The following is a 16,709-nucleotide window of genomic DNA, read 5'->3' as shown; positions in this document are numbered from 1 at the left end:
GTGGGAAAATTATTTATTTTTGTCCTTATCAACGCTAGCAGAAGATTACCAAAATGTCAAGCGGTACCAGTCAAGCTTTCTTTTCTCCTTGAAAGGTCAGACAAAACAGTTGTCTCCCTGATAAAAATTAATATTCGACATTGAATACAAAAGGGTACCATAACCTTTTCTTTAACTTACAACGCTGTCTGTAGATCTTTATTCAACGCTCCATTTAAAGGAACAATGCTTGACGCCAGAACAAAAGTTTTTTTTTTTGTTTTTTTTTTTGCTTCATCTTTTCTCTTTTTTTTCTTTTACTTTTTTCATCCGCGGTCTGTCCCGTGGGTTAAGGCAGCGCGGGGCTTAAAAAAAGAAAAAGAAAAAAAGGAACAAGTCTGCACGATCCGAAGATAGCGGACGGGCCGGTAGACTGCAGCACATCTATCATCCGCTGGTCAGGGAGTGCACCGGGTCAGCCCGGCTCATATTTCGGCTGTGCATCTTTAAGACAGCCTCCACTACAAAACGTATTTTTCTCATGTTTGCGTCCCCTGACAAGTCTGTCCTGAACTTTGCCATGTAGCCTCGCTGTGAGGTTTGTCACTCTTCAAAAGTTTTCTCACTAACTGTCTTGGAGGAAGAGAAGACTTGCGCACATATTCTGAAGGTGATATTCAGACACGCACTCGGGAGGGGGGGGGGGGGGGGGGACTCAAGGACACAAAAAGCCATCGGCGGCCTCGGTTTGCGAATGCTGCTAATGCTAACAAGCTAATTAGCAGCAACCTTGCAGCAAACGGTCGCAGATTTTTTGAAAAACAAATGCAAGTAGTTCAATTAATGTCATTGTCACAGCAATAACCTATTATTGTTAACAACAAGCACCGAAAAAAAAAGTTTACAGCTTACAATGTAAAATTGTACGCTGATGATCTAATTTTCTCATTATAATCCTCAGCTCTACTGTGTGGCAGTGAGTGGATGGGCTGATGCTCCAGCGTCCAGTTTCGTCAGTTAATAAATGTGGCTGTGTTTGTTACCTCAAAACTTATCACCTGGACAACCTGACTGATTGTTAAACAATGTTGGGCGCGCGTTGCACCTCTGAGAGCCACGACGCACACGACTTGAACAGTTCTTGGCGTGAAAAAGTCCAACTGGAGGCCACTCACACAGCACTCTCAGGTGTCTTTGGGCGAGCAGGTCCTTCGCAGCTGGGTGGTCAATGATGCAGTCCACCGGAACTCCGTCGTCCTCCTTGGTGACAGCGAGGCTCACGCGGCTGGTCACGGTAAACAACCTGTCATACGTCTCCTCCGCCGTTACCTCACCTAAAAAAAACACCAGCAGAGAGCGTGGCGGTGGTGGCGGGGAAAAGAAAAAAAGAAAAGAAAAGAATAAAAAGTTAACGGCTCATGAAACAAATGGAAAAATTCCTCCGCGCCGACAAAACCTGCGCCGACCTCGGCGACGGGGAAATGGTCATTGCTATTACACACGCATTACCTGTCAACGCGGGCAGCTTTCATTACTTGTAATTTATGATTTGGTAGGCGCCGCTGCGAAAACAAGACTTTATAGAATTTTGATGGGCCGCGGGGCCTTCGATTTCTGATGAGAGCGGAGCGGCCGGGTCGTACGCGGCCGATAATGAATGCTCGGGCAGCTTCGGGGCGGGCGCCGAGCGTTGCCGGGGCTAACCCCGCAGTAATCTGCTGCCCACAAGGCCCCAGGGCTGTCAGAGGGGCATTCATTTAGAGAGCATTACAATGCCACAGGGGCATCGCATTAGCTGCAGTGCTGAGTGTGATGGTTTACTCGCACTTAATGAAGTGAGGAAATAATTACAACCCCACTCTGACCTGCAGCACACTTCCATTTCAGCCCCGTCACAGGGGAACCCGGGCCGGACTCGGGGAGGGCAAGAAAAAAAAAAGAAGAAAAAAACCCCACTGTTGTTCCGCACTTGATGATCACCAACACACACACACACAAGCACGCTTGTGCACACACACACATGCGCGTGGCCTCTTGATGGATATTAACCCGGCAGTAACACACACCCGCCCGGCACTGGACCTGCCTACATAAAATTTTAAGCTGCGGGAGAAGGTAAGTGGTCGATGTGCTTGTGGGCATTAAATTTGACCACTCTGCCAACTGCGGCGAGAGAACAAGCTGCTGGAAAAGCAGCGCTGACCGGTGGAGAAGGTAATAACATTGGGAGTAAAAAAAAAAAAAAATGTATTAAAAAAAAAAAAAAAAAAAAGCGGTAGGTGCGATAAGAACATAAAAATAAACGGCTCTCACTTTAAAACGGTGAATATTTAGGTAGATTTTTAATGAAAGGGGTGTCGCTGAACTCCAACTGAGCAATAAAAGTGTAATTTATTCGTAACGCATTTCAGCGTGCAGTAAATCCAGCGGTTTTGACTCGATTGTAAAAAGCTCTGCGCGCATAAACAGCGTATTGATTCATGGCAGCCACCCTTAGTTAAGGCAGAGGAGAGGAGCTGAGGGGCAGCGCCGACACTAACTCACCTGGACAAACAACCAGACGCCTGCTCCTCAGAGAGACTTTCCACTGCTGCTGCGTAATCATAAGCGCCGGCCGACTTTGGCAGGGTCAGCGAGGGCGTTTCCCAAAGAGCCGCGCTGAATTGGAGCACAATTTGGAGCGCTGCGATGATGAGTCATTATCCTCTCCGTGAGTCAACACAATTGAGTCAGACTAATTACGGCTAAAACGGTTCAGGACGTAGTCGGCCAGGGGAGAGCAGTTATGTAAATGTTAAAGGTCCCGCACCGTAAAAAAACACCAACAAAAAAACAAACAAACAAACAAAACTTCTAACAATGACACACGTTGCGCATCAGGACTGAGGCCAGTGGAACCTTTCTATTCTCTTGCCTGCTGCCATTTTCAGAAAGATGATCTTCCCAATATAAAGTTGTATGAATTCCCCAAAGTAGCACTGTTGAACCCAATGCAAGTTAAATTTCCCATATTTTACCCCTTGCCAGGTCACAATGATGGAAGTTTTGGGAATCGGTGTTTGTGACATGACAAAGGGCTGATTGTAGCTTGTGTGTCAGTGTTTTCTAATGATGACTCCATGTGTTGTGCAACGTGTCAATCAACTCTCCAGTAATGCTGGCAGAAAGAGCGCTGAAAAGCAGTTCAATGCCCTGTGTGACATCACAAGGGGGCACCTTAATGACCGCATCCCCTGTGAAGAGTTTTGACCCCTGTCCACGGACGTGGAGGATCCAACTAATTCAGTTTTAGCAGGAAGCTGTAAACAGAGGGCTAAGAGAGTGTTTTCTTGAAATCCACTGTTTTTCCGGGGAGAAAAATGAATGGAATGAAGTTTGGAGAACAGCGTCAATGTGGGGCTTTTAAGGAGGGACACACTCCAAAAATAAAACTACTCATTTGTGGAGGAAGCTGCAAACACAGGGCTAAGCAGTCTGTTCCAAAACAAAAATGTGTGAAGGGGTAGAATACCGGACCTTTCAAACTAAATCAACAGTCAAACAAACCTAAAGTTTCTTTGCCGTCAACATCTGTTTCTTTACAAAGTCTGACTTACAGTTTATGTATTTCTTTTGGCACGACGGCATCGTCCTCTCTCAAACTACCTCGACCACACTCAATTCCCGCGTTGTTGTTTGACCTCGGCCTCATGCAAAACACCGCAGGGAGAGCAAAACACATCTCAAGGTCGGTGAGAAACGGCGTCGCTCGCGCTCATCTCGGCGCTGTCAACAAAATGAAAAATAAATAAATAAATAAAAAAAGAGTTCTTGGTCGAAATCTTCCAATATCGGTTATTCATTCCATTTATTTATTTATTTCGCCCCCCCCACCCCCGATTTGAATTTAGAAATCCGCCGGCAAAAACTTGCGAGCGTCCTCAGATGCGCTTTTGAAGATCAGACCGGCGTCCGCGAGAAAACAAGAGCCATTATCAAAGCGCGCGGGAAGGACCCGATGCTTGTCATTTATCATGTCAATTATCAACGTCACCCGGAGGAGGAGATGGAGGAGGAGAAGGAGGAGGAGAAGGAAGGAGGGGGGGGGGGGAAGAAAAAAAGCCAGGCGAAGAAAACAACGGCCGATCGGGTCGCGGAAGGACTCCAATTTGAATGCAGAGGAGACGTGAGTGCGGCGGGCAGACATGTCAAATCAAACGCTCTTGTGAGCATCAACCACTGATCAAGCCTGGCGCAATCAAGCGCAGCCTCTTCTCAGGGTGACATTTTCCTTCAGTCACTTCCTTCGGCCCAGTCTCCTGCCTGCCTGCCTGCCTGCCTGCCTGCATGCACGGGTGTGTGTGTGTGTGTGTGTGTGTGTGCTGAAAAGCAAAGCCACTCGTGGTGCCGTCTGAATGGCTCCGGCGGCATTAGCATCAGTAAAGCTGGCGACAATCAGGATAATATAGGTTCTGAAGTCACGCCGCGCATCCCCGCGGCGGCGGAGGCGGCGCAGGATGACTGCGCCGCCGGACGACTTGATTTTTTAATTAATGCGCGGCGCAGTTTGGAGGATTTGGACTGTAATTCAGGCTTTATTGACATTTATGGATCGTTATAAACCTTTTCTGCAGCAACCCTTGGGTTACTTGGTCGCATTAAACTGCAGCGAGGAGCGGCAATTTTTCATCACATAACTCCAAGGTTATTTTCCTCTTTCTCATGAATGGCCCTTATTCTATTAAAACTCACGTTAAATATTGATAAAACTAAAGGCTACACATCCCATTAAGAATTAATAACAGGTTCTGACAGAGAAAGTAGGAGAAATATTACTTAGAAGTTTGGCCGAGCGGCTGAGAAATGTTAAATATTGAGTTTTTAATTTTTTTTTTTTTTATCACATTACGCTGCTGTTACGCAGAGGCTCCGACTTTAATAAACTAACCTTGGTAGTTGCACCACTCAGACAGCTGGATATTGCCACAACCGTGCGATAGTGCAAACGATTAAACCTTGAGTCCAATATAAGACAGAGAAATTAAAGGCCCCATCTCTTGCAAAATTTATTTTACCAATGTCTGTTGAGAATAATCTGTGTCAACGATCCTGCCTAGGCATGAGAAAAATCTCTCCTTTACTCCTTTTGCCTGCTCCATTTTTTGAGTAAGTGAAACAAACGGCCATTTATGATGTCACAAAGGGCACAGATTACTCTCCCAGCTTGTGACAACACCTCCAAGCGGGTGCTTGTTCCTGCCCCTCCCCCCCCCGTGACCTTCTTCCTCCATCACCTCCCGAACATGTGAAGGGTGCAGCAAAGCTCTTTGGCAGGTCTCGTGTCACAACCGAGCCCAGGGTTTTGACATGAGGCTGTAAACAGAGGGCTAAACATGCTGTTTTCTGAATAATCAATCATGCGGCTCTGCTCCAGAGGTCCAGTCAGGGATCCTTAGGGAGTCCGAAAGAGCGAGCCCTAAACAAACAGCGAGGAGGGAGGAGATGCCGCAGTACCCAAATTCAAAACCTTCACTTTTCAAACAAAGGCTTGTAAAATCTCTTTAAACCCGCCGCCGTGTTCCACCTCTTACGACCGCATGCACATTTTTTAAAACCCGTCATTCACAGCCATCTGCCTCGTCCTCCAACGCGGCTCCACTTGAAATAATACGGCAGCTGTCATTTATGCTAACAAGCGTTTTTGCCACCCAGCCTCTCTGGCCGGCGCCCATCGCCATAAAAACGGCCGCACAATCAGTTCGGCCAGTCTGAGAGCTCGGTGAAAATTCGGTGCGCCGAGAGAGACGAGCACGATCGGAACATGTGGATCAGAAAAAAAAAAAAAAAAAAAAAAAATCGGGCACGTCTCTAAATCTTAATGAATAGTTTAGCGCGGCATCCGTAATGAGCAGCGACTGGTGTTCGCCGGGGTCCGCGACTCGCCGGCGCTCTCCTCCGTGCGCTCCGCTGCCACTATGGATTAGCCTCGGCTCAGCGTGTCGCTGGCATTTCCGCTGATCCCGACCCGTCCCGTCGTCCCGGCCTCCCGCCACACAACACTTGACGAGTCATAAACAGAAATTGACTCCGACTCCTGTAGGGAGCGACCGGAGGCGCAGATGGCATTTACCTCTCTCGCGCTCGCTCCTGTCTAAATATTTCATCTCTGGACGAGCTAAATGAATCCTCTCCGTTCTAATACATATATAATCTGACAGCGGGGCCCGCAGATATCCACTCTGTGTAAATACGATACGACTAAAACCAATGAACCCCCCCCTAACCGCACCCCCGCCTCATCCCGGCACGCTGTACAATAAGTATGAAATGAATAATTGATGACTCCTAATCATAACTGAGAGGTAATGAGGATTTTCTCTCAGCTCCTGTGCTCTTTAACCCCATCCTCCACCCCCCACCGCCCCCCCCCCCCGCCATCCCCAGTTTACAGCCTGCGAACCGCAGCTAAAAGGAGGATCAGGCAAACGGATACAAGTTTGTCGCCGTTTTAATATTATTATTATTACCATTATTTTAAACTTAATGTTGTTCTGTCCTTAAAAATACACGCACACACACACGCACACACACACAGTCCCCCCACCCCCGTGACAATTCATTATTCACGGCAGATATTTAAGCTATTTTAAGAGTCAACAAGGGATGAAATGGCAATCGCAGTGGTGAAAAGTGAGTGGAAGGTAAATTTGTCAGGGCTGTTTGTTCAGCGGCTAACGGGAGCCTTGCCTCCCTGAACGCAGCTCCTCCAGATGTATTCGCAGTCTGATCACCGCATGGCGGAGCTCAGCAGCAGGAGGCCGAGGCGGGCGAGCAGGCGGGCGGGCGTGATGACACGGCTGGTTTACGCAGGCATGACGGCAGGCAGGCAGGCAGGCAGGCAGGCAGGCAGGCAGGTGAAAACGCACCCTCCTGCTCCTCCTCTCTAACCACGGCGACCTGGTTCACCCCAGTACGTATCGCCGACACGGCCGTGGTCGCCGTTCGGTTGCGGCAAAACGCCTCGGGAGACGGCGGAGTGGCTGTTATTCCACTGACCTGTCAGCTCTTCTTCCCCTTTCATCCATCTGATGGAGGCGACGGGCTTGCTGCCGATGGCTGTGCAGGTGAGCTCCGTCTCGTTGCCCTCGCTGACCACGTCCTCGCGGCTCTCGATGATCGGGCTGCCCGGCGGGACTGGACGGGAAGATTTTAGCATTTAGCAAAAGCACTCACCTGTCCGGCGCTTCATGCAAAACATCAAATATTTAATGAGTTCATTGGAGTATTATGCACGTCAGTGAGTCTGAAGCCGAACCCCTCGGAGACTCGTGGATTCCATAAAATATTCTTCCGATTACAAATTGAAAGCTACTATAATATGACATCAAATGGATGGGGACAAACCAAAGCAGTGGCGGAATTACAAGGGAAAAAAAGGACGTGAAGATCATTTCTATTTCTGTTGCTATTGATTCCCACGTTCGCAGCCTGGCTGCGTGGAGTTTGCATGTTCCCCCTGTGGCTGTGTGGGTTGTCTCTGGTACTCTGGCTTCCTCTCACAGTACCAAGACAAGGACAGTAAGCTAATAGGCAACTCTAAACTATCCATAGTTGTGAAAGGTTGTTTGTCACCATGTGAACCTGCAATAAACTGGTATTTCGTTGGTGCAACCCAACCTTTCTTCTAAAGGGAGTTGGCAGCAGCTTAATGGATGGATCGACATACTGTCAAGCTACAAGCTAACAGGCAAAGTGTCTCTTTCATTTTTGTCAAAAAATGTGCTTTAGGATGTATTTGACATCATCACATCACATCTTCTGCTAAACTGGTTGTCACCTAATTTGTTCTCTGGCAACCCTTCCATCCAAGCAACAGTGTCAGGTAGAAAAGAAGCAACATCATGTTTCTCCCTGAGAAGAAAAAAAAATGTTCAGGAAATAAAACTGCTGCCCCGGCTTTCACGCCGAGGGCAAACTCCTCTCCTCTGAGTGAGAGCTCCGTCTCCGCTACGGAGTGCACGGTGTGCTCCGGTAGCCGAACTGGGAACCCTCTGACTGATGCTACGCCGAACCCCCTGATTGTCTTCAGCTGACCCCGAGAGGAAAACTGCAGCGTCTGAATGGGACGGAAACGTCGATACCTGACAAGCTCGGCATGAAAAGCCTTTAGACGAGCGGACCACGCTAATAAACACGGAGCCCATTCATCACTCCCAGCCCGTTTCAACGGTCAACCGCCATATTCCTCGTCTGTACAAGCAATTTGGCGCCGATGGAAGCGCACGTCTAATGTGACGCGACGTGAGCGCCGACTGTGCGGCAGAGAGAAGTGCAACAAACAGGCGACTTTTCGGAGCGGAGGGCCATTTATATCACCAGAAACACACATTTGAAACAAATTATTTTGATGTGCAGCACTTCTGCTTTCGGCCGCACGTGTTCAGCTGGCATCCGGCACTCTGGGCTTCGTTACATGCTGCCTTGAAGGATTTCTCGCCGTTTTCTGCGAGTTAGCACAAGGCAGAAACTTGAAGAAAAATGTTTAATTCATTCAGTTTCGTACGATTGCATCCGATACAATTAAAAAACAAACAAAAAAAAGAGTCACGGTCCCCCCCCCCTCCCCTCCGACCTCGTGCATCCGTCAGAGCAGCGACTCGCTGAACTCTGCTCCCCTGGAAGCCGAAGAGTCAGCAGGGCGTTTATCTCAAGGGCCCTTCAGTGCAACCCTCCGTTTTAGAAACGCTGCAGCTAGGTTTCAATTGTACAACCAGAGTAATTACTTTTAAGTGCTTTTAATTCTTTTCAATCCCCCGGGATGTCTGCATGTATAATAAAGCTTAACTAGAGTAATTTCGCTGCAAAGCATCAAAGTGTGGCACAGCTGACTCTCAATGGGGGGAAACGTTGGGAGCAGCCAAGTCAACATTCAGTGGGATTCACAGAGTCAACACAGCTGCCAAAACCAACACGGCCTGAACCGTCAGCTTCAGCATCTGCTCCTTTTTTCCTTTCGTCTTTTTTTTTTGGGGGGGGGGTTGCGTTACGCTGTTGAGCAGCGCAACTGCCTAATTGGCAGACATTTTGTTGCACTCGCTAAGATAACAGGATCGGAGATTAACCTTATTTGGCGGCGGGCGTCGATGATAGGAAATGCAAAAAAAAAAAAAAAAGAACAAAAAAAAAAAAAGGAGGAGGAACTGCGTCCCGTGCGTGTGCGTGAGGGTCGCACATGGCCCCCGTCACACCTACCCAGGACCGTGATGTCTGCGTAGGCTTCCTGAGGAGGATCCGTGTAGAGCTGGCACACATAGCGTCCCTCATCGGAAAGTGACACATTGGACAGAGACACCCGCAGTTCGTTGTCAGTGAAATTCACCAGCTGGAACCGGCTGTCCTTCAGAGCTGCGGGGATACAGGAGGAGACGATGAGGATTCAGAGTGCAGGGACACACACACACACACACACACACACACACACATGTGAGAAGGGAGGTGGGAGAGTGGCGAGAATGAGAGAGGGGACGGCGGCAGACGGAGGAGCGTCCAGGAGAAAATGAGAAAGAAGCCTCGTCGGTGAGCGGGAGGTGGTGGGAGAGGCGAGCGCCGCCTCCGCCTCTCCCACCACCTCCTCCGCACCCCCCACCCCCTTTTTTGTTCGCTTTCTCCCCTAATTGAGTAAAAGAAAAGCGAGTTTCCAAATGATTCATACAAGTTGATTTATAAAGCAGCTTTACAGTCCAGGGAGCACTCGCGGAGACAGGAAAGTGTGAAGACCGCTCATGAGGACTCCTAACAAGCTGGGAACTCTTAAGAAATGGACTGCTGCTGGTCACGGATGGATGCGTCGAGCCCACATATTCCAGAAAAAGGCGAGGCATTCAAACATTCATAATGAATGAAATCAAAAGCGGGCGGCGGGCGCTTGCCAGCCTGAAACTTGGAACATCAAAAAGTGGACTGGCAGCTGTGTACTAATGCAGGTATAGATTGGCTGGATTCCCTTTTTAATGTTGTCAGGCTGGGTTAGCGCACCGCCTCCCGACGAGTGCTCTGCATTCGGGTCAGCCCTCGTCCCCCAGCGCTCTTTACATAAACAGCTTTGCTTGATTTGATTGGGAGCTCTTTTGATGTTCTCTAACCTGCCTCTTTATTATTATCATATTTTTTCTCCCCACCACACCCCCAAAATCGAAACCCTCCAACGTGTCTGTTGAACTAGCAAACCCCACTTGGCACCTGTTTAAAGCGCAGTGACTTTGTTATTTCCCCGGGGGGCGTTTACTCTTAGCGTAGCGATCATTACCCGAGGCCTCAGGCCAGCGGCGACATGAACGCTGAAAATTGAAATCCCAGCCCTTTAGCGCTCGTCCTGACGTCGACGGCGGCGGCTCGGGCGACACTTTCTAATCCATGTAACCATTACGGAGTTTCACAGACGGAGAGTTTCACCCAGCGGGAGCCTGGACTGGCCAAGTATTCCAAAATAAAACACAAAAAAACAAACAAAATGTCTCCATACTGCTAATGTGGCGCCGTCCGAGTGAAGCGAGAGATGCTGGGGGAGAAATTTGCAAGTTGAGCGAGGTTAGTTCACAGGCTGCTGCAACGCGCAGAATATTTTGGTGAAAACGTGGAGTTGGAATCACCGTTTCGAAACTAATTGGACAGCCGAGGCTTACCAACACTTGGGCGACGCCACATGAGCAGTATGTTATGCTTCTGAGAACGCTTACGTAGCTCATGAAGTGCTACCGCAGCCTCCACCGACATCAGGCTGAGCAGCAGTTTTTATTTTGGGTACGGAATCTCCCCGGACCCCAACTCTGTATTAGAATTCATGAACTCTCCAAAAGTTTCTCGTGAAAGTGACACTGAGATGCTTTGGGAGCCGAAACACCTGCTCAGGCTGAAAGCCCTTCACCCCTAAAATGCTATCTATAGATTACAACGAGTCTGTCTCATAACCACTCGACTGCGTACATAAATTGAAGGAAGCACATTTGTACAATTTCCTTGAACGTGTCCATGTATTAAGGTTGCGGATGAAGATTGTTTGGGATGATCTGATTTTCTTTTCTCCTTTGAAATAAAGCGTTTTGGCAAATAAAATGTCACAAAATATCACCACAGCCTCCAAAATCCCACGTTGGTGTAATTAGCTCGCTTGTGTTTCAGACCAAATGTCCAAAAACCCCACAGATACCCAGCTGAGACCAAGACAGCAACCAAATATTCACATTCTGGTGAATCACTGGATCCTGGATTGGCTGAAAAAAAGGACTATTATGAAAAAACATTATTTTTTTCATCGAAGAGTGAAGATTGCATTCTTATGATAAAACTATCCTGTCTTATTATGACATATTTTTGTGTTTCGTCTTTTAAGTTTTTACAATTCCATGTTAGAGCATCTTTTCAATCGCAAAAACACTTTTAGGAAGCTGTTTTCATTGTTTGTTTTTTTTGTTAATATGGACCACCATTACTATCATCACCATTGCATTCCTATTACTAGCCATAGTTTTTCTTGTTTGGTCTATTCCCCAACTGTTATGCAGATTTATGGTCACTTGATTAGACCATAAATCACCTGTAGTTTAGTGGAAAATTTGCAAAGATGTTATTTTTCCTAATTGTGGCCCTATTGTTAAAGCTCAAATATCTTTTCCCCTCTGCGCCAACCTTGACCACTTGCAGAGTAACTAAGGCGAAAAGTAACTGATGAAAGACTACTATGAAAACACTACCCACTGCATGTGTGACTTTCTGACTGAAAGCAATACGTTCTAACATAGACCGGTTTTCTATGTTGGAGCCAAGAGCTTCAGAGGAACGCTGTAAGAAGTGTTCCAATTAATCTCACTGGCAGCAAGTGGAAGGACGCGCAAGTTCTGCTCTGCAGGTTTGAGACCTGACAAAAAAAATACCAAACAAAAGAAAACAGGCAAACTTTGGAAGAAAAGTAAATGTTGCACTTCGGACTGACAGGGAGCAGGTACTTGGGTGCTGAAAAGAAGGTCAGCTAGCAGAGTACGCAGCGCCTTACAGCATTGCTCCCGAGGAATGAATAACGCCGTGACATCACATCAGCATCCTCAGAGGTTACCTCTGTAGATAACAGCTCGTTTGTACCATTTCAGATGACAACTCGACCAAATTGCATGTCATTCCGCATCTATCTGGCAGAATAGATGAGTCATCCCGGGAACGCTGGCTCAGCCTTCGTCCCTGCTACATTATTCGTCTTTATTTGCCGCAACGGAAATGTGTTCATTTGGCCTTCACCGTTACTGTACACCCCCCCCCCCCCCCCCCCACACTCCAAAAAAACAAGACTGTTTTGGTATTGCGTGCGTCTCAGTTTCTGCGGCTGTCGCTCGTAGCTGCTATTCTTGCAGCTCGCCGTCCGTCTCCGTGTCAGCGCTGTTTACCTGCTTGTACACAAAGATGTGCCACAGTGTGTATCGGGCCTGTTGACAGCTAACAATGCCTCTGGCTGAGGGTTTTTTTTTTTTTTTTTGGGGGGGGGGTCCCCGCAGAGCCAGCAGTCCTATAGGAGCTGAGCGTGGAGCGGCGGCGGCCCACCAGACTCCATCACAAAGAACACAAACAAGCAGCTCAATAACACTTTAGCTGCCAGAAGGCTGCCATATATTAAGATCTAATGGCAGATAAACAAAAACACCTTTAGTGTTTGGCACTTGACAATGAAATCGCATTGATTAAGCAAGGGGGAGAAAAAAAGCGTGTTCACAGACTCATGCGGGGCAGATTAATAAAGGATGAAGAGTAAAAGGTTGTCAAAAGCCAGTGCAAAGATTTCCTTAACAGTTCGGCGCTAAAGAAAAATCGATTGTTAGCCTGGCGGCGTTCAAGAGGCGCTTATTTATTATTCCTGTTTTCAGACTAACATGATCCCAGTCTCTGTCTCCCCGTTTGGTGTCAGGATAAATATTTTCACATTATGGAAGACAACATGACCTATTCTTCATGTTGAATCCACTCCTCTGTGCCATGCTGAGCCATCGGTGCTTTCGATAAATGTGGCCAGGATGTGTATTCAGGCTCCCCCGGTACGTTTCCAAGGGAGAAAATGGAACACACATCTCGCTAGCTCGACTCGTGAAATGACATCTGGGATGCAATATAGAATGAAATGAGGAGTGTTTCTTGTTAACCTTGAATCTTGGCTCGGATCCCAGATACAAAAAGTGCAAGGAGGGGGAAAAAAAAAAAAAAAAAAAAAAAAAAGGAGACAAAAACTCACCTGAAGCAGAGGGAGAGCATATGCTCATGCATAATCATAATGTTCAATATCCTAATCTAAGAGATTATCGTAAAATCGAACAGTGACAAGGACACAGAAGTATCCCAATTACGGCAGCACTGTGTATTATCTCATAATAATCTTGCCGCATTCTGAGCTTAATGACTTTTGTATAAGAGCCAAGGAGTCAAGGACAGATGACGTCACGCCCTTGCAGATCATCTGCAACGAGTTTTGCCGGAAACCTTCACTGCCTCGTGAAAATAGATAAATAAATAAGAATGACTGACTGCTTTGTGTACAAATATAAAATGTGCACTCACAAGCATTGTGATGAACAAATAAAAAAACAAAAACGCCGCACTCAAGACATGATGAAGATATTAGTTATCATAAGGATAAAGAAAGAAAAAAGAAAGAGAAAGAGAAAGAAGGAAATGCAACAAGAATGAAGCAGAAGAGAATATTTTTCTCATGCAGTGAGCAAAGCTTCGCATTTAACTGCTCGGATATTTGCTGAAGAGCAGCAAATTGCACATTTAATTATAGGTTTCCCTTGTGAAAGTACTTCATGAAAGAAGCAAACAGCAGGGAATGAAAATAAGTCTAGAAAAGGTTACAAAGGCCACATTCAAATTTCAGAATAATATTTGTATTAAACAACCTGGAAACAAGTGTTTGGAAATATGAAAATGCCGTTGCCTAAACAAAAAACCTGTTTAAAATGTAACTGGAGTCAAGTGTGAATATCTGCAGGCAAACTGCGGTCGGCGTTCGCGGTCCGTCTTCTTGAGACCTGATGTGTGGATTTAATAATCACACACGTGCACTTATGACAATAGGTTATGACAATAGGAAATCAAATTTTCCGTCAACATCAACGCTGGTCTACCAGGAAACAATCTGTTTCTCTGGTTTCCACCCCCCTCTGTGATGATGTTGATGGCTGCATTTATAAATAAGGCACAGCGCGAAATACACGGGAGCGTTTACACGAGGGTCAGTCATCGTTACTGAAGGACGGAAAAGCAGCTGCGTGTCCTCGCGGCCGCAGCGAGGGAACCAGGGGGCCTTCAAGGACACTCCTTTCATAGCCAATCACGCTGTCCTCTGTTACAAATGAACATGTTTACCTGCAGAATATTAGACTGTGCGTCTTTTGAGCTGCATCTCGGGGGAAAAGCTTTAAAATGACGGAAAGGATCAAGATTCGACATGATATGTCAGTGTTTTTCTTCTTGTGTCTGCCTCGACTCATTGAATGTTTAAACAAAAAAAAAAGGAAAACACATAGGCGCAGCCGAGCGGCTCTACATCCAGCAGTGTTCTTTTTTTCACTTTTAATATCTTTTTTTAATGCGCATCTGGGAAGTGGGCGACGGGCCACAACCACTAAGGTCTTGATCCTTTGTTTTAGAACAGAGGAAAACCGTTTCACCTCTCACAAATTTTCCGATGCGTCGATATCAGGCCGCCGTGTACTCACGTCTGACGTCTCTGAAGTAGATGGTCTGTCTGTTGGGGTTGAGCAGCTGGATGACCGAGTCGTCGTTGTCCTTCATTCTGCAGCTGATGGTGGCCGTCTCCCCCTCGATCACCGTCACGTTGTCGGTCGACAGGTTCAGGCCCTCCACTTTGCAACACAAAAGCACAATTCATGCACATTTGCAGCTAATTAGACAATTCCTTCACCCCTCCACCCCATCCCTTCCTCCACACACACACACACACACACACACACACACACACACACACAAGTGGCTGCGTGTAAACATATACTCAGCGCAAATATATGTGCAAGGGCTGCTTAGACTGTCTACTCGCAGCCACGTCTAATCCTTTTAATATAAGAGCCATGTGAAATGTTTGTCACTATTGATCTCCCCCCAGCTCGGAGTGGGCCCTGTGAGTCAGTGCCAGATGGGCTGTAAGCTCTGCTGCCCACGGAGGTGGAGAGAGACGAGAGAGAGGGATGGAGGAAGAAGACGAGACAAAGAGAGAGAGAGAGAGAGAGAGAGAGAGAGAGAGGAGGAAGGTGGCAAAGTAGTTGATGTGAGCTAAGTTGGGTGGTGGTGGTGGTGGGGAGGAGACGGAGCCGTGTACGGCTGAGAGGCGTCTTGACTTCTTGTAAAGTGGCGTGCAGGAAGTGTTTCTCGACTGAACACTTTCTGAGGCTGATCCCAGACCATCTGGGTCTGGGTCTGGGTCCCCGTCCCCGTCCCACCGCCGCCGCCACCGCTGACGGTAAACAAAGAGACGACATGACGGATCCCCAAGAGTTAAATCCTGGACAGACCGACCGCCACCTGGCGTCGGGGTTGTCGCGCAGGTCACAAAGTGACTCAGCTCCACGTTGGAATGTGTGTGATGCAACAGTTGGACGAGACCGGGCGAATTCGGAGCGAATCCCGACTCCCCCTGGAAGTCTCCATCTTAACCCCCCGCCCCCCTGTCTCGAAAATGCGTGTTCTCGCCAAGTGCTAGCGCCGTCCCGATTCTCAAAAGTGCCAAGTTGAGGGACAAAAAGGAAGCTGTGTCGCCCTTCCGATTCTCCACAACCAATTCTATTCCTCTCCCACCTATTTTATTAGGAAATAAAGATTTTTCCTAGTTCAATGTTTTTTGATTACCTCCATGATGCAGGGCATTTGTTTTTGTTTTTTACGAGCTAAAGTCAGAAGCTGCGCCACAAAGCCATATATATATTGCTGTCCTCGAGGTTAGAAATGTTATTTTTCCCGTTTGTAATGTTATTGTTAAGTTGCTTTATCGAGATACTGCAGAGGTGAAATGTTTCCACCTACACACAAGCTTGTGTCGTCCTCTGAGGCCGCGCAGTGCCTGAGGCCGTTGGTTTTCAGGGCTACTAAATTGAGGGTTGAGTTTGAGGGTTAAGGCCGAGGGTTAAAAATAGGAATTGGGCCTCGGATTGGAAGAGAGGCTTTCGGTAAATTACACACTTACACACACACACACACACACACACACACACACACACACACACACACACACACACACACACACACAGAGTAACAGCACTGGGATTTCAACTCTCTGCATCGTTCTGCCTCACAGGTGTTCCACGCAATTATTCAAGCCTAACCCCACCTGCGCTGAGTTCATGTAATTAGCATCACAGGAGTCGCGGTGTGACTGTGAGTTTGCTGACTTCGCGTTGACGTGTGCGACATGTCATTTGCTGTGCTTTGAAAGTTGTGTCTTCTATGCTAGGGGATGTGATTGTAATCCAACGGACTAACCAGGTCTCACTCGGAAGCTGAGTCGGTCTAATATGGAGTTTAAAAAAAAGAAAAAGAAAAACAGACCAAAGAAGAAATCCACAGTGACTGTTGTTGGTGGCTGCTATATTTGTGGTCTTACTGGAAACCACATTTTTTTTTCCTAACGACTACAGCAGTCCCTCCAGTCCACGTGCAGAACCATTTGTGCTGGTGGAGACAAATAATAACTGAACAAAGAA

The 16,709-nt window shown here is 47.3% G+C and overlaps 1 protein-coding gene across 3 annotated transcripts in view; it reads right to left on the bottom strand.

Moving 5' to 3' along the window:
* cadm1b (cell adhesion molecule 1b) overlaps window positions 1-16,709 on the bottom strand; it is a 147,513-nt gene that overhangs the window by 23,294 nt on the left and 107,510 nt on the right. For all 3 annotated transcript variants that reach the window (XM_076036388.1, XM_076036387.1, XM_076036389.1), the window contains 4 exons: window positions 14,715-14,861; window positions 9,211-9,363; window positions 7,015-7,152; window positions 1,155-1,313 (listed from right to left, as the gene is read on the bottom strand). In XM_076036388.1, the coding sequence (XP_075892503.1) occupies window positions 1,155-1,313; window positions 7,015-7,152; window positions 9,211-9,363; window positions 14,715-14,861 (597 nt within the window). The remainder of the gene's footprint in view (window positions 1-1,154; window positions 1,314-7,014; window positions 7,153-9,210; window positions 9,364-14,714; window positions 14,862-16,709) is intronic.

The sequence above is a fragment of the Nelusetta ayraudi genome, unplaced genomic scaffold (assembly GCF_046127955.1).
Source record: "Nelusetta ayraudi isolate G7.1 ecotype Tasmania unplaced genomic scaffold, CSIRO-AGI_Nayr_v1 ptg000048l, whole genome shotgun sequence".
NCBI classification, from domain to species: domain Eukaryota; kingdom Metazoa; phylum Chordata; class Actinopteri; order Tetraodontiformes; family Monacanthidae; genus Nelusetta; species Nelusetta ayraudi.
This window is presented reverse-complemented; position numbering and strand designations above follow the sequence as displayed.